Source organism: Alexandromys fortis, unplaced genomic scaffold (assembly GCF_014885135.2).
Source record: "Alexandromys fortis isolate MF-2015 unplaced genomic scaffold, M_Fortis_MF-2015_v1.1 scaffold_94, whole genome shotgun sequence".
Lineage (NCBI taxonomy): Eukaryota > Metazoa > Chordata > Mammalia > Rodentia > Cricetidae > Alexandromys > Alexandromys fortis.
The window spans coordinates 847618-871829 of NW_026067979.1; the positions used below are offsets into that span (position 1 = coordinate 847618).

Here is a 24212-nt window from a genome sequence, read left to right on the forward strand (position 1 = left end):
TGTCAGTGTCCATTGTCTGCTGTGGTCTGTCCCGTGCCTTAGTGGTGTCCTGTGTGTCCCCAGCCTCACTGTCGACTGCTTATGCTGCTTCCATGGTTTTCACTGTCGCGTTTGACTGTTGACTAAAATGTTCCAGATTATAAGTGGAAAAGATTAATCCATTCTTCTAACTTTAAAGGCTAAAGTACATCTTCTTAAAAAAATGAGCACCCTAACGAGTTAACAGTCTAAACGTGTGTAGATAATAATGACTTTGACCTTGAGTGCAGGCTGAGATGAAGGGATGCATATTCTGTTGTTCAGGGGGTCTTAGAAATATTTCTTAGTGAAATCCTAATAAGCCATTCAGCATCAATTAAGGTAAGTCTGATTTATTCTTCCTGTGAAATGTTAACTATTTAGTCCATGTTCTAGTCACATTTCTTCCAACTAAGTAAAGCAGCAGACACAAAATTACTCAAGTATCTAATATCATGGGTATGCCTTTTAGATTCTGAATTTAAGATGTGACAATTACTAAAATCTCTTTTATATCTTTAATATTGCTCTACATACAGATTTTTTTTTCTAAAGAAATTTTTTCTTCAAGAGTTTGACTGTTGCCATGTGTGGTGGCTTACACTTTTATTCCCAGGCCAGTGCTACACAAAGAACCCTGTCTCGAAAAACAAACGAAGAAACAAAAAGAGCTTGACTCTTCACTTAGTATACTGAAATAATAGTATTTATTGTTTCAACAGTAAATATAATAATCAAACTCCCTAAAATGTTGTGCCGAGTCTTATAGGAAATGATTCTTGCACAGTATCTCATCTTGGAGGTCACTGAAGCCTCCTGGGAGAACCTTTTACCAGTACATTCCCCTCAAAACTTTGTACTTACTATGGATGTTTGATTCGATCATCTTCTGTTGGAAAGTTCAAGAATCTAACGTTGTTTGGTCCAAGAGGCTGGATATCTTCGATGGTCTTCAGTATCCCAGTGAGGGTGGAGGCAAACAGACAAAGAGTAAGCATGTCCTCTGTGCCCTTCATATAGACTGTCACCAGAAGGTATGGCGCTGTTGAGGTAGACCTTCCCACCCAGAACGATCAGGATTTAGAGTGGGTTTTCCCGCTTCAAATGATTTAATTAACAAAAACCCTCACAGGTGTATGCCCAGCTGCTTGGATTTTAGCTAATTCTAGATGGCAAGTTGACAACCAAGAATAGCCACCACACCAACACTACTTAAATATTTTTAACCTAAACAATATTAAATACTAGCAACACAATTTAAAAATTTTAATCTATCCTGGGTCTGAAGAGATGGCTCAGTGGTTGAGGGGCTGACTAATGAGTCGCTCTTCCAGAGGACCCGGGTTCGATTTCCAGTACCTCAGTAGCTCACAACCATCTGTAATTTCAGTTCTGGGAGATCTGACAACCACTACTGGTTTGTACAGGTGAATACCTGAGGCACATACATACATGAAGGCAAAATACTCATACACAAAAAAATAAAACTAAATCTGTTTTTAAAAATTAATCTACCTTAAACGACTTCTAAATTTTCTTAAGCAATAACATCCACAGAAATGTAGGTATGATACAATAGTTTGGGGTTTTTTTTATGCAAGATAGTAAATGAATATATAGCCAATAAAATCTCTTTGCCTTGACAGCATGAGCCCAGTCTTGGGAACTGGGTTTGTTCTTGTTGCTAAATCTCTTTGTGGGAGGTGCGTTGTCTCACTGGCTTCTGCTGGGACACGAGAGGCTGAGAAGGCACATGAATGTGCAGCTTGTCTTTTCTTCCATGTATTTATTTATTTTGTTTTTTTTTTGTCTATGTTTTGTTTGTTTTGTTTTGTTTTGATACAGAATCTTACTATGTAGCCCTGGCTCTCCTGGATCAGTAGACCAAGCTGACCTTGAACTCACAGAGACCCTCCTACCTCTGGGAGTGCTGGGATTAAAGGCACGCAGCTACCACTGCCTAGTCATAAAATATTTTTTGTCTTGCTACTTGCAGTGTATTCCAGGCTATCAGGCTCATAATTAGCCTTCTTACCTTAGCCTTGTGAATGCTGGTATTACAGACGTGTGCCACCATACCTGACTAGAAATTGTAAATATTAAATAAGAACTTATCATTGTAATAAATAATGTCAAGGAAAATGTAAGAACACAGATATAAAGGGGCTAAAGATGTAGCTCAGCTGGTAGAATACTAGCCTAGCACAGACAGAGCCCTGGGTGAGATCCCCATCATCACACAGACTGAGCATGGTGGTGCACATTTGTAATCCCAGCACAAGAGAAATGGAGCATGAGGATCAGAAGGTGGTCCTTCTCAGCTGCACAGTGAGTTCAAGGCCAGCCTGGTGTACACCAGACCTTATTCCAAATAATAATAATAATAATAATAATAATAATAATAATAATAATAATAAAAGAACATACTTAAATACTGAGTGTTTTCTCCTTCAGGGATATAGATAGCACTTGTTGAGAGAAAAATAACCTTCAGTTACAATTTTTCCCCTCCCACAGTCTTTCTTAGTTTGCATGAAGCTTTCTCAGAAGCTTCATAGATGGTTCGGTTTGCACAGAGCCGCTGATTGCTCTGGACTGTGCATTAACCTGCACTGTTTGCCACATTTTTACTTCTCTGATTTTATAGTTAGCTATTTGAGGTAATTCATGTTAAGTCTTTATTTGAAATGTTCAAGAAAATCAATTCCGTTTTCTATGGAGGATTCCAGGCTAGAATACTAAAAAGCAGGCCTTGGGAATCAGCTCTGGCCTACACCAGTGTCAGTCAAGGGCTTGGGTTACTTAGAAGGAGAACTGGAAACTAGTGTTATCATTGGCTAACATTGACTGTACTAGGCACAGGATGTTACTCACAGTTACTGACCTGCTTAATCCTCTCAGCTAGCTGTGTCTGTACTGCTCTGCTTCTCACGGGAGGAAGTGGAGATGAGGGAGTTTACCCAGACAGCTAGCTGTGGAGGAAGACCTCCAGCCCTGTCTGCATATGCCAACTGTATACTGCTACATTTTCTCCCACATGCTGAAGATGTAAGCCCTTAATAATGTAAATCTGATGTATTGAGATGTGTCCCAGATTCTTTGTGCTTACATAAATGTGCTTATATGAGTATAGATTCTTAACTTCTTTGATTTTTAGGACAAGACATTTTTAGATCTTATCCCTAGGGAGACAGTGTGTGCTGTATGTTTCCTCTACCCGGGTACCTTAGCATGAGTACAGCTAGCTGCGCTGAGCCTCCGTTTATTTATCTGGGAAACAAGTCAAGGTCGTTTATCTAGGGTTTCTCCCAACTCTGAGTTCTAAATTACAAATGTGAATATATAATTATCCACCTTAGGTTTTCCTGGCAATAATCTGACCGTAGCTTTAACAAATGTCCATATGCACAGGCATGGCATCACTGTACTGAGCCTTTGTGTTTTATTTGTGTGACATGGAAATGCTGTCACCTGGTTGTGCTTCCAACACAGATTACCTTTTCTGGCTCAAGAAAAGGTAAGCTTTTGCCTTTCTCTTACTAGACGTCACTACCCCAGAATCTCCAAAGAATGTTGGGGAATCATCATTGGCAAATGGAAGCTTAACATCTCAAACAAAGGAAAATGGGCTGAGCGCTGCCCAGCCTGGGCCTGCGCAGCGGAAGAAACTGCTCAAAGCTCCAACCCTGGCTGAGCTGGACAGCTCTGACTCTGAGGTAAGGATGCCAGGCACGGATATGCCCTCTGACCCTGTCCCCCACCCAGTGCCTTGAGCTGTTTGCTCATCTATTCATGTTTCAATCAGTGAAGGTAAGATTGAAGTTAATGTGGCCAGCAGGAAGGATAGTTACTGTTACTACTACAGACCAGTGCGGTGGATATGCTTAGAAAATAGCTACTGAAGTTGAGATCTGTAGTCTTAGATTATAAGTAGGGATAAGATAAGTCAACAGTCTTAAAACTCCTATGGCCTTGATCTTTGCTTTAAGAAGGAGAAAATCAAGTTGAGACATATTTCTGCAGTTTCTTCTCCCTCTGCAGTACACCCTGACACATGTACGTCTATTCTTTCTGTAATTGTCATGCCAGCAAACAAACCTTCAAGAAGAGAGTTGTTTTCCCTGCAGTCTTTGCTTTACCCTGTGCCCATCAGGGGGAATACCCATCTGCTCAGTTTCCATACCTGCATCCATGCTGCACCTCCTCCATCTGCTGAGTTACGACTGTCAGAATGGCGTGTTGCTGCTTGATAGGTCTTCACTGCCTGGCCCTAACTTAGACAAAAATGACATTCTTCTTCTCTTCTCCGTGGTACATGGACACATATATATCATTGTCATTGCTGGCTCCATCTTCCCCATGTCCATCTGAGTTAGAAATTACTACTTAATTCTTTTATTTTCAGTCACCACCACTATCCATCCACAACACTATCAATAATATGGTTTCTCTACTAGAGGTGTTTCCCAACAGGGCTAGGGAGATGGTCCAGTGGGGTAAAAGTGTTTGCTATGCAAGCATGAGGAACTGAGTTCAAATCCCCAGCACCTAAGCAAAAAGCAGAGTATGGATACACCCATGCCTATAACCCCAGCATTGTTGGGTTATGGAGACAAAAAGATCACTGGGGCTTGCTGGCTGTCAACTTAGCTCCAGGTTCAGAGAGAGACCTTGTCTCAAGGGAATAAGGCAGAGAATGATCTCAACAGATAACAGACATCCTCATCTGGCTTCTTTGAAGATGTGTATGCTTGTGTAATCAAGTACATATAAATGCACGTGCACGTGCACACGCACACACACACAGATATTCTTGTTACTGATATCAGTTGTCTCCCTGTCTTACCTGTTTGATTTTCTTTTTATTTCTGGGTATAATTCCCAGATTATCCCCTGCACAGATCTTTTATCATTCCTCCTTGAACACTTTGGAAGACTCCATCCCATACAGCAGGTAGTTCATGTTTCATAAAGATAGAGATGTCAGAGAGCTGCCCCATTCCTGCTGTGAGATGCTTGTGCCCATTAATAGTTATTGCCCAAAGCAAACAGTTAGGGCTGAGAAGGGAAGTGAATCTTGGGTAAAGAAACTTTAGTCGGTAATAGGAGAAATCACAGTGCTGTTGGGTGGTATTCTTGTACAGTGTAAAGATTTGTCACTTGTTTAATAAAACACTGGTTGGCCAGTAGCCAGGCAGGAGGTATAGGTGGGGTGACCAGACTAGGAGAATTCTGGGAAGAGGACAGGCAGAGATGCAGTTGCCAGACAGAAACAGAGGAAGCAAGATGAGAATGCCTTACTGATAAAGGTACCAAGTCACTGGCTAAACACAGATAAGAATTGTGGGTTAATTTAAGTTGTAAGAGCTAATTGATAATAAGCCTGGGCTAATAGGCCAAACAGTTTATAAATAATATCAACCTCTGTGTGTTTCTTTGGGACTGAATGGCAGTGGGACCAGTCAAGACAGAAACTTCTGTCTATATCACAGGATTGTGGAAGGAAATAAATGAACTTGAAAAAAAGACCTAGGGAAAAAAAAAAAGACCTAGAATTAAGTGCACTCTGTGTGTGTATTTTTAAATTGATGTTTTTAAGATAAAAAGATTAATCAAAGGTATATTCAGGAGTGTTGTGTTCTTATTTTTAGACAAAAATTTTACAACTTCTCATTACATTAAATCTTTAATGTTTAGAAAGCACAGATATGCAGGTGACTTATTTTAAATCGGCTGTTCACATTGGCTTTGTATTATGTTATCAAAGTTTCTGTTGATGGGGCTGGAGAGATAGAACAGCAATTAGTAGTGCTTGGTGCATACACACAAGTGCAGGAGTTCAGGTCCCCGTACCCACATGACAAGCCAGGTTCCCACATGGATCTGTGGCTGGGACTCTAGCTCCAAATGGGGCAAAGAACAGAGACAGGAGGATTTCTGGGCTTATTGACTTTCCCAGGTTCCCAAAGAAACTTTGATTGAGTATTGAGTTGGGGGGGGATAGGCTGAAGGATTGTAATAGGGGAAGATGTCCTGCATCTTCTTATACACACATAAATATTTTTTGTAAAAGCTTCTATTGATGAAACACAGATTTATTTAATATTGGTAGATAAATTGTATTCGTCCTAAACATGTCTCTCAACATCAGCTACTTCCAGACTATCTTTTACCTGATTAAAGCCGTGAAATATGTCTCTTGTAAAAGCCAGATGTTTACCCAGGTGAATGAAACACCTGATCTTAATAATGTGAAACAGTGGAGACAGTTCTCCACATGGTACCTGCCCCCAGTCCTCGCTCTGAGTGTGTAGAGAGAACACTGGGCCCAGCACTTCATCTTGTTAGCTGTCAGTGTAGCCTCATGTGCTGGGGGTGTCTGTCCCTGCATCCTCTGTGGGGTGAGACAGTCGGTCCTTTTATCCTCTACCAGGGCTGTCAGCGCGTATCAGTGCCACCGGATGAGGATAGTTGATTTTGTTGATTTTTAGTCTTCTGGATCCAAACATAGGAAGTGAGGAACACAGTTTCCTAATTTGGTAGATGGGTATCTCCGTCTTCCTCTCTTAATTTCTGAGGTCAGGAAATCCCTAAACCAACATTGATTTGCTTGCTTGGTCATATTTGCTTTCTCATAATGGCCATAAATACAAAGCTATCAAGTGTTTCCCATATCACATAGTAGACTGTTTACTTTTGCTGGTGTATTTTGTTCCCCACTTCATGTATCTTTCCACTCTTCTTTTTTTTAATTTTTATTTATTTATTTACTTATTAAAGATTTCTGTCTCTTCCCCACCGCCGCCTCCCCTTTCCCTCCCCCTCCCCCAACCAAGTCCCCCTCCCTCTCCACTCTTCTTTTTATTAAATTCTTATTCCTCAGTTTTTTTTTCATTCAAAGTTTACATTTATTGAATGTCTTTAGTTAGTATCAAATGCAAAAGCAAAAGTGTGGTGGCATTAACACTCCAATTGCTTCTAATTTATACAGGAATTAAAAACATGCCTGATGAGACACATGTTTGCTAGGCACTGCCTGTTGAGAGACTGAAGACTCTGGAAGGACTAGGCACGCCTCAGTGCTGATTACGGGCATATAGCAGACAGGCAGGGTACTTGCCATGTTTCTGTGGGACGTTGGTCTTGCTGTGCCGTGGCATGCTCATGTAGTTCTCGCTGGGCAGACTCGTCATGCACACCTTCCTCACCTTCATTCCTAACTCTGACTGTGTCTGCAGGGGCGCTGCTGACTAGCTGAGGGCTGTACAGTGAACAAATTTAAATAGAGAGGAGTCTCAGGAGCCTGGAGAGGCCCACCTCCTCCCTCCCTCCCTCCCTCCCTCCCTCCCTCCCTCCCTCCCTCCCTCCCTCCCCTCTCTCTTCTTCCTTCCCACTCACGTACTTTCCCAGTTTACCTGAATATTTCCTCCTGTCTTGAGCATCCAGGTCCCTTGTTTTTAAACACCAAAACATATTTTTACCTCAGATGCACACAGAAGTATAATGTCCAGCAGGTAGAAATGGAATGGGAACTACAGCTAAGTCCATCCAGTACGAGCTCCCTGTCTTGCAACATCTTGTGGAACACTGGGAAGTTTATTGTCCATTATAAGAGCAAGTGCTGGGCCTGGGCCCAGCGGATAAAGCTCTTATTCTAGTTCACTTTCCAGTTGCTATGGTAGGCACCACACCCCAAATTAACTTGGATTAGAATGGGTTTATTTCAGCCCATAGGTTACAGTCTGCCATTAAGGTAACCCAAGACAGGCGCTCAAGGAGGAACCTGAAGGCAGGAGGCAAAGCAGAGACCATGGAAGAATGCTGCTTCCTGGCTCGATCTCTCCCACCTGTCTCCCTAATTAAAACTTAATCACTTTTAATTAGGCAAAGTGAGGATATGAGCCCATCCCTAATTTTAGATCCCTTCTAGTTTCTCTTGAGCCTCTGGCATCATAATTTGATGTCTTGTGTTAAAGCATCTGTTTACTAGGATGTCATTCAGTAGCAGAGGATCTGAAGTTTACGAATTTGCCTTTTTCAGGAGGAAACTCTGCACAAGTCAACCAGCAGCAGCAGTGCATCTCCCTCCCTCTATGAGGACCCAGTATTGGAGGCCATGTGCGCAAGAAAGAGTGAGTTCATACCTTACAAAATCCTCGACCTAGAGCAAGGGCCCACAGTGCACTGTGACCATTTGGGGTATATAGCACTAACCCTTGTGCCTCAGTGTCAGAAGCAGACAGGCTGCAAGGACAGTTACCTTAACTAGGTCAGGCAAGTTTACTTTTGTACGTGCATAGCATGCATATAGATAAATCAGCAGAGAGTGTTGCATGCATGTGTGTGCACACACTTTTCAGATTAATGACCTCCTAGTCTGAATTTAAGCTCAGAAGCACTTGATAACCATATTTGTTCCCTACCTCCCTGGTGTAACATACGTACAGCCATGCCCAATAAATGTATAAATGTATTATAGCTATTGGGCAGTGGATTCTGAATACAGTGTCTAAAATTAAGAGATTTCTAAAGGCTTTTAATAATGTGAAATCATTAAGAAGGATTAGAAATTAATTCATTGAATATTAAGATGTTCTTAAGGGGTAGAGAGATAGCTCAGTAGTTAAGAACACTTGCTGCTCTCACAGTGGCCCTTAGTTGGGTTCCCAGCACCCACATAACAGCTTACAGTCATTTGTAACTCCCTCTGCTGGCCTCCATAGGCACCACACACACAAAATTAAGTCAATAAGAGTTGTCTTGGTTGTTAGCTAGGCCCACTAAACCTAACAGAGGCCCTTGAGCTGGAGTTTTAACTCAGTTGTAGAGTGACGACTGCCTAGCATACACAAAGCCCTAGATTTGAACTCTGGTGGTGAATAAAACCAGGTATGGTAGTGCAAGCTTGGAATCCCAACACTCAGGAGATAGAGGTAATAGGATCAGATCAGTAGATTGGGGTCATCCTCAGCCATATAGTAGATTTGAGATCAGCCTGGACTACATGAGATCTGTCTCAAAATAAATAAGTGAATAAATTAGTATTATAGCATGCCCATCAAACTGTGTAAGCAATTTCATTATCATTTCATTTACTGGAAATTAGTAGGTTGCCTTCATGGGATAATTCAAAGACATGGATCCCACTTAACTATGATGACTCTTACCTTCCTCCCTACAGTATGAGCAGCCCTGCTTTATGGGTAGAGTAGGAGGAAGTGCTAAATAAAACTTATTCCTTTACATAATGCATCCAGAACCGTTCATCCTAAAGATTATCCTGAAAATTGCTAGTTAGTATTGGGAATACAGTTCAGAAGCTGAACGCTTGCTTGGCAGGTCCAAGAGTGTAAAAATAGGGTTCACTTGAATTTTTTGGGCCATACAGAATATATGTATTTCTGTGGGGATTTTTTCGGTTGGTTGGTTGGTTTTTCAAGACAGGGTTTCTCTATGTAGCCCTGGCTGTTCTGGAACTCACTCTGTAGACCAGGCTGGCCTCAAACTCAGAGGTCTGCCTACCTTTGCTTCCCAAGTTCTGGGATTAAAGACATGTACCACTGCAGCCAGCTGTTTTTGTGTTTTTAAAATAGGAATGGAGGGCTGGAGAGATGGCTCAGCGGTTAAGAGCATTGCCTGCTCTTCCAAAGGTCCTGAGTTCAATTCCCAGCAACCACATGGTGGCTCACAACCATCTGTAATGAGGTCTGGCGCCCTCTTCTGGCCTGCAGACATACACACAGGCAGAATATTGTATACATAATAAATAATAATTTGTATACATAATAAATAATAAATAAATATTTTTTAAAAATGATGGAGAAGTTAGGCATGAGGGCACAGGCCTTAGACCTAACTATTTGACAGGCAGAAGNATGGTGGCTCACAACCATCTGTAATGATGTCTGGTGCCCTCTTCTGGCCTGCGGGCATACACACAGACAGAACATTGTATACATAATAAATAAATAAATAAATAAATAAATAAATAAATAAATATTAAAAAAATAAAATAGGAATGGAGAGGTCAGTTGTAAGGTTTATGGAAAGTAAAATGAGGGCATTTGCACATACAAACCTTAAGGATAGTCATAATGTGTTTTAATATGAACTTGAATAGATATTAAAACCATAGAACTTTCCCCCATTTTCCTTGCTGTTTCTGTAGCAGGTTCATCTAGTAAGCAATTTTTGGAACAATTCTTTCTCCATCCCCAAAGCTGCCATCTTAAAACAGCTCTCCCCTGAAATAAGTCCTTAGTCTTTGAATACAGTGTCATCATACAGTGCAAAAGGTTATCTGTTGGAAAATTCAGAATCTTAGATTGTATTTTTTAAGAAAGTTTATTTATTTGGTTAACTCTTTAGAGCCTCCAAAATTCTTGCCTATCTCGTCAACACCCCAGCCAGAGAGACGGCAACCACCCCAGAGGCGCCATTCCATTGAAAAGGAAACACCTACCAACGTGAGGCAGTTTCTGCCACCATCCAGGCAGAGCTCGCGCTCTCTTGTAAGTACCAAAAGATGAACAGAGATGTCTAGGGAGGAACAGTCAGCTTGTTTTCAAAACGAAAAGGAAAGAAGCCCGCACAGATTAGCCTGAGCTTTACCATCTTTGTGCTTAATATCTAAAGAAAATGGGCTCTGACTGCAGACCAGCCTTTGGTTGATGTTGAGTACTCATTTTGAAAAGCTTTGTCAATGAGTTATTATTACAGAAATGCTTTCTTTCTCTTAGAGGGTAAAACTGTCAAAACGTTCTCAGCATAATCTGACTGAGTAGCTCATTTTATCTGAGTGGAACAGGAAGAACTGTGCCTGGCTTGTCAGTGTCTGTAATGCAGGCAGAGCCGCTGTCTGAGCTGTTCATCAGTGGCTGTTGCTCCTTACACGGGGTAGCGCACACGGAAAAGTCTGCAGAGATCCTTTCGGTTTCCCTCATGAGCTTCCAAAACACAACATGATGCAAGAGGTCCACCAACATTCCAGCCACAGTCAAATACAGCGGTTCTCAGCCTGCACTCACAACTCCTTCAGGGTTGCATATCAGATGCTTACATTACAGTTCATAACAACAGGGAAGTAATGAAGTAGCAACAAAATAATTTTATGGTTGCAGGTCACCACAACACAAGGAACTGAAAGGATCACAGCATTAGGAAGGTTGAGAAACACTGGTCTAATAGCTAATGTTGTCTTTCAGATACTCAGGAATAAAAGTCACATGAACATGCTTATATCTCCACCTTTACCTGTGATGGGGCATACATGTTTCAAATGAGACAGCAGACAGATGTCCTTCCTTCAAGGAGAGGACACAGTGGTTAGTATAGACGGGAAGTGTGAGCAGAATTTAGAATCTGGCATTTGATGTCACATCTATTGCAAAATAATACAATTAAAAAATTTATGGGATGATGGCCACTTTTTATGAGATTTTTCTAGCTCTCTCATTTGAGCCACTGCTCTCATTTGACATACTGGTATGCTTGGTAACGCTACCATGTAGAGGGTCACCACAAGTTCAGAGCCAGTCTGAGATACATAGTGAGTTCCAAACCAACTGGGCTACAGAATAAGAACCTGTTTTAAAGATAGAAATTCTTTGGTGAAATGGAGACTTGTTAATGTCCTACCAGCAGTAAAGCAACTCAGGTAAATAAGCTCGGATTTAAAATCCAAAACCTGTTAGCCAGTGTGGACAGATTTTTACTTTACCAAAATACACAACTGGATGTGGTGGTGCACACATGTAATGTATGCACTGCTTTGGAAGCTGAGGCAAAGAAGATCAGAAGTCACCCTTAAGATCAGCCTCCTGGGTTCCATGAGACCCTGTCTCAAAAAAAAAAAAAAGTTATGAGCATAAGAAAGCTGTAGTGGCATTTCACTTGTATTTTAATAAATAAAACTTGCCTGGAAATGAAGCACGATTAATAAAAACTCAGAGTCAGATATTGAGGTTCAATCTGAAGGTCAGAAAAGCAAAACAGCCAGCCATTGACTCTTACCTCAACCTCAGTCTAAAAATGGCGATCCTGCCTCCAGGAATCTTAGAATGACACTGTGTTTGAGAACTATTTCCTCCCATTTTCAAATCCTCTCTAGGACTGGGACTAAAGGCATGCACCACTCAGTTTCTATGGCAACAAATGTGGCTACTGGAATTAAAAGTGTGTCTCACCATAGTCTGTAAGCCTGACTGGTCAGGCTGTTTACTCTCTGATCTTCAGGCAAGCTTTATTTATTAAAATACAAATAAAATGTCATTACAAGGAGCTTTAGATTACTACAAAGTAGTTTTCTCTAATAACATAAATGACGCCAAACATGCAGCTACATGCCAGGCACACAAAGACCATTTTCTGGAGAAGGAGAACTGTGGTGTGTGCTTGGTCAGACTGTAGGCTCCTGTGGAGGAGGAGGAAAGAAAAATATTTGCACTCACTGAGGAAGGGGTGGGGGTCTTGGGAACAGGCAGTGGGGAAGGGGCCTGGCCCACAGATAATGGTGGTTAAAGGGTAGGGAAGGAGGTCATGCTGGAAACAGCTCCTTCGAGTTCATGGGCACCAGCTGAGAGAAAGGAGGCCTCCTCCACATAGTGACTTTTCTCACTGGTAGTTTGGCGAGTTTGTAGAAATCACTGACAGTGAGTGAAGTCCTCTAGTTCAGGACATGATGTTCTTAAAGCATAGTCATGGAGAACTTTACCTGCACTGTAGAAAAGGAGAAAGCGTTTTGTGTTTATCTCTTCGACTGAAAATAGCAGGAATGTTTTTGCTGTAAGTAAATTTTATTTTGTTATGTTTAAGTATTATTTCATTATTTGGTCAGATTTCTGATGTTGATTGCTCATTCAAGTGAAAAGCAGTTGTTGTTAAGGACCTTCCAGGGCCAGGGGCAAATGGGTTGTGGGCACAGGAGCTGCATCTCAACCAGCCTCATTTGGAAGAATCAGAGTCCTCACAGACCACCAAATGGAGCAGCTCTAAGTGTCTCTGCTGAGTGACTCTTGGAGTGTGACTTACTGGTTGATTCTTGACTTACAAAAATGAATGGGCTGTCAGCATGGACCATTGCCATCCACATGTTGCTTTTTGTTTTGCTTTGTTTTTCTTTCACAGTCTGTAATTGTCATTTGTAGGTCACTTGTTGAGCATTTTCTCCTTTTCTTCCCCTGCTGTTTTCTTTTTCCCTTCCGTGCTCAGGTCCCTAGGATAACCAGTGTATGGCCAAGGACGCCTTTCCGACCGCTTTTCTCTACCATACAAACAGCTTCTCTGCTGAGCTCTCATCCTTTTGAAGCAGCCATGTTTGGGGTAGCAGGGGCTATGTATTATCTGTTTGAGAGAGCTTTTACCAGCAGGTGGAAACCCTCAAAGGTTGGCCTCTTTCCGCTGGTTCTGGGAACCCTTTTCTCTCTGTATCTCTGACAGTGACACCTCAGCTACTGCACTCTGCAAGAATTAACAGCTCAGATGGGCACTTCGCTTTTGGTTGCTGATTCCAATCTTGTGTAGGACTTATAGATCATGCTGTGATCTCATTGGAGAAGAAAATAGCTGAAAGGACAACAAACTCAAAATGCAGCATCAGCTAGAAAGCCTGTGGGTGTTTGTCTCTGGGAGTGACTCACTGTCAGCAGGGCATTGCTTCCTCCTGACTCCTGTGCAGGGAGGCACCCCTGTGAGGGAGGGCCTCAGTGACCTCCCACCTTGGAGCCTTGGGAAGGGCTTATTCACCCACCCAGCTGGCAAACAAGTGCCCTGCTGACCAAACAGCTGTGGCGGTCACGATGGACACGCTGCCACGCCTGTAGAGATGCAGGTGCATCCCGGTGTTTCTCCCACACTCCCATCACCAGCTCTGTGATCAAATACCCCCACCCCCCAGACTGCTACTTCTCCAGAAAGAGAAGTGAGTTTTCTTTTTACTAATAGTTATTCAAAGTATTTTTTTTTAAAAAACTATTTCTTATTTTATCACATTTTGGGGGATTTTTTTTCTCTCACAGAATAATATATGTTACTGTCATTTGAATGTTTTTGAAAGGCCACATTAAACCCTCCCACCCCTTCCCCAGTGGTAGAGAGCAGCAAGGGCCTGGCTCTTCAAGGATCTATATGAAACAAGCCCTTGACAGACAGAGGACCCAGCAGCTGGGTTCTCTGTTACTCATCTCAATTTAAAGGACATAGGGCACAGTGAGCATGTTCCTAACTCTGTCGTTTGTCACAGAATCTCTGTGTCCATCTGTATTCACTACTCCCCACCTAACTTTAGACTATCCCCTTAGACAAAATAGGTGGCTCTTTAATTCTCTTACTGCCACGTGTTGACATTGTATTATGAACGTCCTCAAACAGAAATACCTACATGAGGTTCATAGACTGAAGCAAAAAACAAATTCACTTTCAGTTTTAAAATTGAATTTAAAGAGATGAGTGATTAAATGTAAGACGTTTTTATTTAGGTTGGATAGTTTATAAATATCTGCTGCTGGTATGGCCTAAGCTTCTTTCTAACTGAAGCAATTATATAAAAGATATAAAAGATCTCTCTTCTCAGCCTGCAAGATGGCTCAGCAGGTTAAGGTACTTGTTGCCTACCAAGCCTGATAGCCTGAGTTCAATCCTCAGGGCCCACATTATGGAGGGAGAGAGCCCCAAGTGGTCCTCTTATGTCCACAACCTCACTGTGTGCACATGTGCCCCGTGCTCCACATTAAAATAGGTAGACAGAAAAACAGACAGGTCAGTCCTCTCATTTCTCTGTGGCTGGTAACTAATAATCAGAGTTTCACATTCTGCTCTCTAATTTCCGTGCCGCCTCATTCTGACCTCTTTTGTCTGGTTAAACTATGATCAGAATATTCAGTAACATTCAGCTTGTAAACATGTAAATAAGGGGCATGCCTGGCCCCATTGTCAGAGTCTTTGCTGCTCTCCCCCACCCACCCACCCACCCATTCTGAGTTACTTTGGGACATAGAACAACAGGGGTGGTGGAGTCAGGCTGGCCTAACCCCATCTACTGACCCCACAGCAGGGGACAGTATACAGGGTCATGTGGGGAAGGCACTCTCTTGTCTCAGCACCTGGGATACTCCTCAGCTGGGAGCATAAGATCTGTTACAGTTTGATTTGGCTTTAGAGATTTTGAATTAATATTGTCAAATGGAAAAACAGTTAAAACTATTGTAGTCACAATGTTGCATTAAAGTCTTGTTGTCCTTGGGCAAGCTCCAGAGTTAAAACATTAGCATTTGACATGATGGAAATTATTTTTACTAAGGGTAATCTGCATGAAATTTAAAAAAAAAATAAAAATAAGCAAGCTCCATGATTTCTTACTGTGAAGCACTGGATTTGCAAGTGGTTCAAAACAGAAAGTTGAAGGTATCTTGACAAAGTAGGCTGTTTTGTGACTTAGACTGCAGGGAGGGAAACACAGCTGGGAGGTTTTTTTTGTGTGGCAGTCTGTCCTCAAGTAACAACATTTCCCAGCCAGGGAGCTGCAGGACACAGAGATCCGAATGCTTGCTTCGTTAGTTAGATTAGCAGAGTATTTTGCTGCAGCTTAGCAGGTTTGTCATAGTTAACTAACAGCTACCTTTTATTAAATACTGGTAGAAAAACTTCTCTGACAAAAAATTGAAAAAGAAAAATCATCACAAAACCATGCTCAGCCAGCACCACTAATTTAATAGTCCACTTACGTGGCCTACCCTTCACAAAGGTAGCTCATGTGACCCTGCTCTGTTCTCCGGGTAAAACAAAATCAGGGCATATTGAACACGCTGCTTAATCCTGTAATCTCTGAAAGTGTTTCCACTAAAGGGGAAATTGTGTGTGATGGCGGCTCTTTTTGAGCACCCATTGTGGGCATCTTAGAGCAAATGACACAGTCTTCTTGAGCAAACCCTGACCCCCAACTGCTGAGAAGCTCCTCATCTTAACAACTCAAGTGCAGGTTCTTTCCAAAGCATCTAAAACAGCCCAGCCCCTTAAGTTAGCTTGAGCAGATCCTGTGTTGAATTGAAGCAAAGTGAGACAGACTTGTTTTTTTTTTTTTTTAGTAAATGCTAATGTTTGTCAAATTTGCAACCTAGATTTATTTTTGTTTCTTTCTGATTGAAAGACAGAACTGAATGTTAACACTCCATAAACTGATGCCCTCATGGTCATGTGCTTTCTCATTTGGCTTATTTGGTTCCAGAATGCCTGGGAGCAGTGCTGCGGTGTGTGGGAGTGAATTGTAATGTGTGTGCTAAGAACATTGAGTTTCAGTGTCAGTGCACACAACGGCCCCTTGAAGCCTGGCAGGGCCTGAGTGCACAGGGCTGTTCTGTCTTTCTCTTAGATCCACCAATCAACAGCACCGGATGGAGGACGGATGGTTCGAGGCTCTTATTCAGTGGATCAGTTACATCAACATTTTTCACAGCTGTTTGTAAGGAGGCCATTAACATAAGAAGCCAACATAAATATTTATCATGAAAGGCTCCGTCTCCATCTGTGCTGACTGTGCATTCAGCAGCCGGTGAAAAGACCTGGGGTGGCTGGAGCGATGGGCCTCGGCAATAAGCTGCCCATGCTCCCACTTCCTGCTGCGGTTCCACTCAAAGCTTTAGGGAGTTTTGAGAGTGTGCTGATGTAACTGATCACTCAGCAATGCTTATCTGTATAAAGTACTAACCACCTTCACTTGGCTGTTCTGGGTACCACAAGCCAGTTTGGAAAACAGGACCAAACTTGTACATTTCCAGGAGCATGTAGTTCAGAACACATTTGCAGAATCATCTGTGACACAAGGCTTGATTCGATTAACCAGAGATACCTGACCAAATGTGAGGAACTTTGGTTTATTGGAAATTGCATTAGGCTGCAACATTTCACTCGGTCATGGTCCTGTTTTCTATGGTGCACTTAGGAGTGATGTGGTCCCCAGAGGGAGCCAGCTCTGTCCCAGTGATCATGGGACTCCTGTCCTCTGAAGCTACTAACCTGGTGTCTGATCTCAGGGGAGCACTGTAGTTCTAGAGCAGGGCGGGTGCTCCTCACTCACAAGGCCTTTGAATTTCAGGAGGAATTCTGCTACCCAGTGGAGTGCCTCGCTCTCACCGTGGAGGAAGTGATGCACATCCGTCAGGTCCTGGTGAAAGCGGAGCTGGAAAAGTACCAACAGTATAAGGATGTCTACACTGCCCTGAAAAAAGGAAAGGTAGACCGGTTTAAAGTTGATTGAACTGTACAAGGTATGGTCTCTTATGAGGCCTGAGTGCTAGGCAGGTGGTACAGCTTCAGGGGTCTTAGGAGGTCAGGTATTTATATTCTAGGCTATTCCCTGTTCTTTCTCATTCAAAGAGGAGTTTTTTGTTTCTCCCTTGGCAAAAGTAATAGAAGGTTTAAAAACCACCCTAAGAGATAATATATGGCTTCCTAAAGCCATGTGTACTTGGGTTGCACTTTTAAAGGATCAGTAAAGAAAGCATGTCTGAGAGAGGAGTGCCTTCCCTCAGAATTGATCCCATAACCATGAGATGCTTGAGCACTGAGTTTTTGTTATTTTCAAAGAACTGTCATTAAACATAAAACCGGCTTATGTGTCACAGCCAAGCATAAAAGCTAGGTTTCTGGGTTCTTGTCCTCTTGTCTGCAAACATACCTGAGATCTCCCCCAGATGAGTGGGAAGCAGATCCACCACGGGAGCCAGGAAGGGTTGACCCCATTCTCTTCTCCTTTTAACTTTGTATTTTTTAGCTCTGCTTCTGTTGCCGAACCCGGAGGTTTTCCTTCTTCACGTGGTCTTACACCTGTCAGTTCTGTAAGAGGTAAGGCTTTTATCACTGTAGAGTTCCAACAGACACACAGAAATGCCAGTTATTCTTTTGTTCCATCGTTTATCCCACTTGAGAGTGGCATTAGATAGAACCCATTCTGTGGCTTTATTCTGTACCTGCCTTATCACTTGGCACTGCAGTTTCTTCAAGAGTGGGTTGAACTATTGTCGAACCTGGGGAAAAGCTCTGGCTTTGCCTACACCCATTGTGTCCACCAAGTAACACTTCTTGTTTTGTACACAGGCCCGTGTGCTCACAGTGTTGCAAAAAGGTAAGCTTAACTCCTGGAATTTCCAGTGCATCTGTTTGCTCCCCGTGCCCATCCTGGAGCTCATTCTCACTTTTGTTTGGGATAACAGATGCGGCTGCCCTCCAAGCCATATTCCACTCTACCTATCTTCTCGTTGGGACCTTCTGCCTTGCAAAGGGGGGAAAGTTGTACGAGGTCAGAAAAACCCTCCACTGGTCACCATAGGCCACTTCGGAGTATTGCCAGGTGAGCAGGGGTCAGGAGCTTCAAGAGCGTCCTCTGAATAAATAGCACATAGGGTTGGGGTGATTATGACAGGACTAGGGTTTGGCTCAGGGCATGTTGCTGGTTCTTTGGTTTTGGGGGAGGGGTTGTGTTTTGGGTTTTGGTTTTTCAAAACAGGGTTTCTCTGTAGATTTTAGAGCCTATCCTTGAATTTGTAGACCAGGCTGGTTTCAAACTCATAGAGATCCGCCTGCCTCTGCCTCCCGAGTGCTGGGATTAAAGGTGTGTGCCACCACTACCCAGCTTGGTTCTTTGGTTTTAATACAATTTCAGTCTTGCACAAATCTCCAAAGTTCCTCCAAGGGTACTTTTCGGTTGATAATACCTAGTTACTTAAAAGATATTGTAACGCCAGGCAGTGGTAGTGCACACATTTAACCCAGTACTTGGGAGACAGAGGCAGGCGGATCTCTGTGAGTATGAGGTCAGCCTGGTCTATAGAGTGAGTTCCAGAACAGCCAGAACTGTTACACACATAAACCCTGTCTTGGGATGGGGGAGATATTTTAGCACAGTTTTGTTTAATTATATTTCAAAATAACTTTTATGCCTTTAAAAGATCATCTTTAAAATTGACTTTTAGGCTATGTGGGCCATGCCTGTGATCCAGATTAGAAAGTCATTGGGGTTGGAGAGGTGGGTCAGTAACCAAGAGCACTTACCACTCTTGCAGAGAACGTGAGTTCAGTGCCCAGCACCCACATAAGGCCTTACGACTGCAATTCCAGGTCTTGGGGTTCTGGTGCTCTGTTCTAGACTGTACAGGCACTACACGCGTACATGTAGGCAAAATACTCATACACATAAAATAAAAATAAATCAAAAAAAATAAATTCCATTTCATCCGCAGCTGCATAGTGAGATGCTATCTACAAAAACAACTACAAAACACATTGTCCTTGTTTTTCGGTCTTGTCTTCCTTTCCTCCTTACCTAGTTTAAAATAAAATTCATTGACACTTGTGTTTATAACATCTGCTATAGCTGTGACTTGTTTATTATTGTAAAGGCAGAGAAAGCTTTATGCCAAGAATTGAGCCTCAAACCATTCAGTACAGGGTAGGCCACTATTGTCCTTAACAGAAAGGGAAGGTCCCCCCAGGCCACATGCTGGCAGGGTCAAGAGATCCTTGGCTCTGGACTGTGAGGTTAGAAAGCCGTGTGCATAATACTTAACCTGGGCCCATGAAGCCCTGAGCCCTGCTCTCCTGGACTTGGATGGTTGACCATGGGAAGTACTGAAGGGCCAAGGACAAGCCCAGGACAGCCATCAGTTGACCAGGGCATTTGTACCCACCGTGTCTTCCTTTCGCTTTCCCCTTTGGAAAGTAGTTAGTTGACATAGTAGCTGAATTAGATAATCTGCAATTACTGCAAACAGTCTTGGAAGCATTATGGTTATAATTGAGCTCCCTGGCCCCACCTAGCCAAGCACTCAAACAGAATTGTTGGGGATGCGTGAGCATAGGAACAAAAGAGGATAACAAAAGAAGAGTGGTGAGGTGTTTTTTCAGGATCAGACTCATAAATTACTTCTGCTTCGGTAGTCTGACCTATTACTATCTGCCATCCACTAAAGTTGATTGGTAGTGATGTAGAACACTGGACCTTGGAAAAAGACTATGAATCAATAGAATAGTTCAGTAGAATGTTAGCAACACATATTTGTATTTCATTTAGATGTTTAAAACGGTAATCCATGCTAGGCAGTGGTGGCACACTCCTTTAAACCCCAGCACTTGGGAAGCAGAGGCAGGTGGATCTCTGTGAGTTCAAGGCCAGCCTGGTCTACAGAGCAGGTTCCAGGACAGCCAGGACTGTTAAATAGAGAAACTTTGCCTTGGAAGTTCAAGAAAAAGAAAAAAGAAAAAAACATAGTCCATGATGTGCAGTAATCAAGAAAATATCTGGACACCCTATTTTCCTAAAATTCTACAAGAGAAGAGAATTTTCAGTGATCTCATTCTCTTTGTTTCTTATTTGTTTGTTGTGTTACTGGGGTTGAACCAGGGCCTTCACATGCTGGGCAAGTATTCAACTATTGAGCAGCTAAGTCAGAGTATTGGATTTTGCTGTTGGCTTTGTTTTGGTTTTGAGCATTTATGTATGTGTTTGCGTGTTTGTGGGTACACAGTGTACATTTAAAGGCCAAAAGCTGACTTCCCTTTCCATCTCATATGTTGAGACTGGTTCTGAACTTGGAACTCCCTCTGACCACTTGCTGCAGGGTCTTTTTACTCTGCCTCCTGAGTACTAGGGTTACAGGCAAACCCCCATGCCCATGTGGCTTTTACATGGGTGCTGGGTATCAACATTCCTATCTTCATCTTTGCAGGGCACGAGGTTTTACTTGCTGAGCCACCTGTCTTCCAGCTCCAGTATTGCTTCTATTGTTTTTTAAGTACTTTATTATTTTATGCATATGGGTGTTTTTCTTGCGTGTAAGTCTGTCAGCCACTTGTGAGCCTGGTACCTGTGGAGCCCAGAAGAGGGCTTCAGATCCCATCCATCTAGAGTTTCATATGGGTTCTAGGAATTAGGTTGAGGTCTTCCAGTAGAACAACCAGTGCTCTTAACCCCTGAGCCATCACTCCAGCTCCACCCACCCCACAGTATTATTATTGCCATTGCTGTTATTATCATTATTTCTTCTTTCTTTGTCTTCCTTCTTTTTCCTCCTCCTCTTCCCTCCTTTTCTTCCTCCTTCCTTCTTTTCCTTCTTTCTTTTTCTTGAGACAGGGACTCACTATATAGCCCTGGCTGTTCAGGAACTCACTCTGCAGACCAGGCTGACCTTGAACTCAGAGATGCCTGCCTCTGCCCTCCTGAGGCTGAGATTAAAGGTGTGTGCCACCACTGCCTGGCTCTCTTACCTATTCTTAATATTGCAGTTGAACTATTAAGAATGGTAAATATGAAGCTGGGCGGTGGTGGCGCATGCCTTTAATCCCAGCACTGGGAGGCAGGGGCAGGCGGATCTCTGGGAGTTCGAGGCCAGCCTGGTCTACAAGAGCTAGTTCCCGGACAGGCACCAAAGCTACAGAGAAACCCTGTCTCGAAAAACCAAAAAAAAAAAAAAAAAGAAAGAAAGAATGGTAAATATTTTTAGTTTTCTCCCACAGGTTTTCCTCAAAATCGAGGTCGGTGGACAAATCAGATGAAGAACTCCAGTTTCCCAAAGAATTGATGGAGGATTGGAGTACAATGGAGGTGTGTGTAGACTGCAAAAAATTCATCTCCGAAATCATCAGCTCAAGCCGGCGCAGCCTGGTGTTGGCCAACAAAAGAGCCCGGTTGAAAAGGAAGACACAGTCTTTCTACATGTCCTCAGCGGGCCCCTCGGAGTACTGCCCCTCCGAAAGGACTATCAATGAGATCTGAGCCCTGTGCCTTCCCTTTGCGTTTGTGTCCAGGGCAGCCTCGGTGCAGCCATGCTGCAGGACTCTTCCCAGGGGTTTTCCTTAGCAGGCTCCATCCGCAACAGGTCAGGCTTGTGCTGCACCTTGTGGCACAGACGCAAGGCTGTGTTCATATCGGTTGATGGTACGAGGCAGGTCAGCCAGTTGTTCATTTGCACTCAGAAAGCCTAAAACTTGATTGTGTGTGTGAATAGGGAAGCCAGACACTTCCTTAGTTCAGTTCCTCGATGTTCTTCAGATAATTTCCTGACTAAGGCAAAAAGCTTCTTGTGTGTGAAGTCGGTCTGACAGAGTGTTGATGTTAGCACAGTTCTAAGCAGTAAGTCATATTGGCATTCCACTTGACAGTGTTCCTATCCATGTACATAATGGTCCAAAGCCCTGCCACACTCCGGCTCCCTGGGGTGGGCCAAGGTGGCTGTTCTCTCACAGCACAAACCTAGAAGGCCTTGCTGATACTCTCCTCCATTGGGGCTCTGGCTGCATCCAGCGCAGAACATCCAAGTGAGCCGTACAGGTGGCCACTTCTGTGAGTTGCTGGGTCTGCCCAGCTATCATGCCTCAGTGTCTCCCGAGCTGCTAACAGGCCTCCATTCCCTGTTGTGAATGTATTAGGTTCTGAATAGTTTTATAATACACATTTAAGAATTAAAATTTTGTGGACGTTTGAGGAAAAAAGAAGACTAAAATTTTGTCAAGCAGCTTAGTGTGTTGGTGGACTGTGACAGGTGTGGCTGCAGAGGGTGCCACAGAAAGGAGCCGCAGCTCAGACGGTTTCAGCAGCATTTTCCATAACTTTATAGCGTGGCCATCATGACTCAATTAACCACAGTTTGGTACCTGAGACTCAAACTGAAGATTATTTTTATAAATGAATTTTAAAAGAAAAATCCTGACTCTTTAAAACTTCAAGAAAATGAACCTGCTGCCATGCATAATTTTTGGATGCTTTTGCACTAGTTGTCTTGTGAATGCTCCTGAGCGTCTGAGCAAGGGCCGTTGGCAGGTAGTGTGGGTTCCTGTGACTCACACCATTGTCTGTCCTCATTCCCATATGCTTAGAAATAGCCAGGCAATCAGATTGGCACTAACATTTGGAAAATCAGTTGAGGCACATGCACAGTAATTCCTGAAAGATATTAAAAACGCTCTCATAGTCACCACCGATGGCAGCTCCATTTAATAAAGGGCATGACAAATTGCATTTCATACCAACATCAAGGTAAAATAACATTTCTACATTAAATTGACAGCGACACCTCAGAAATGCTCCCGTAGTCATTTCTAATGCATTGAAATTTATAGTTTAGTAAATGGCTTTAAATTACTTAAAACTGACGAAATAAACTTTACCAGTTGTCTAAAGTCATGCATGTTAGTAGTTCCTCTGTACTGCATGTAGAAGTGGGCCACCAGAAGACCCTTACCAACTGCATTCCAGCTGTTTTAAGACTGTTGTTTAAGAGCTATAAAAATTGCATTGTGTGAATCCCAGTTATATAGTTTTCCCTGAGACCACTTGAACTTTACACGCTCTGGCCCCAGGCATAAATTCTTTTAAAAAAAAAGGGGGGGGATGACCTCCTGGAAGGGAGCAAGGAAGAAGGTACCTGTGTAGGTGTATAAGCATACATGTAGGGTGACCTGCTTCTGTAAAGCAGTGACTAATGACTGTGTGACTTCCCACATGAGACACTGAGTCCCATTCACATTCCCAAATCAAAGCCCTAGTAAATCTCATGGCTATGACTTCATTCCTTCAGGCTTATGGTGCTGTGCATAGTAATTTGGGCATCGTGAGCACTTTTCCTAGAGCATCAGGATGTAAATCTTTCAGCACATTAATGGGATTTACCAAGTATGTGAAAAGAGTTCAAGTGTATCCCATGCTCAGTGAAACAACCTGCGAAGAAGTGGAAAAATGGCACATGACAAGGTTGAGCTGGTAGAATAAAATTACCATTGTTTGAGGAACACCAAAATAAATGTGTGTTTAGCTCTACCTTGTCTACAAGACAGACACCCCTCCCCCAGCACTCGTTCAGCTAGGATCCCATAGGCTAAGCACTCCAGAGCTGGCTCAGCTTGTGCGCAACTTGCTTGTCAGTCCTAGCTGCCAGTAATCGGCCTCCTGCCCTCCGGGAGCCACATGTGCGGCCATACGCCCTGCTTTCCTGCTGCGCTGCTGCTTTAGTTCAGCAGTTGTTTCTGGCCGACCCCAGCGTCCAGTGCATCTCCTGAGCACATCTGGATGTTGTCCCTCTTGACCCCTCTAGGTATGAGCACCAGTTCCATTGGTCCCACAGACCATGAGGTCAGAGTATGTAAGAATGTTTGTAAATATTGTAACATATCCATTAATATTTGAAAGGCATTTGTTATTGGCAATGGGAATT

At 42.9% G+C, this 24212-nt stretch overlaps 1 protein-coding gene across 2 annotated transcripts in view; it reads left to right on the plus strand.

Annotated features, from left to right (window-relative positions):
• The window catches only part of Spire1 (spire type actin nucleation factor 1), a 120791-nt gene extending 97606 nt beyond the window's left edge, over positions 1–23185 (plus strand). Inside the window, exons 9-17 of one of the 2 annotated variants that reach the window (XM_050157892.1) lie at positions 3562–3734; positions 8060–8150; positions 10387–10529; positions 13228–13401; positions 17105–17242; positions 17783–17853; positions 18106–18133; positions 18222–18358; positions 21520–23185. In XM_050157892.1, the coding sequence (XP_050013849.1) occupies positions 3562–3734; positions 8060–8150; positions 10387–10529; positions 13228–13401; positions 17105–17242; positions 17783–17853; positions 18106–18133; positions 18222–18358; positions 21520–21778 (1214 nt within the window). In that variant the 3' untranslated portion in view covers positions 21779–23185. The remainder of the gene's footprint in view (positions 1–3561; positions 3735–8059; positions 8151–10386; positions 10530–13227; positions 13402–17104; positions 17243–17782; positions 17854–18105; positions 18134–18221; positions 18359–21519) is intronic. The other variant, XM_050157893.1, reaches the window with a different exon arrangement.
• The last annotated feature ends 1027 nt before the right edge of the window (positions 23186–24212 follow it).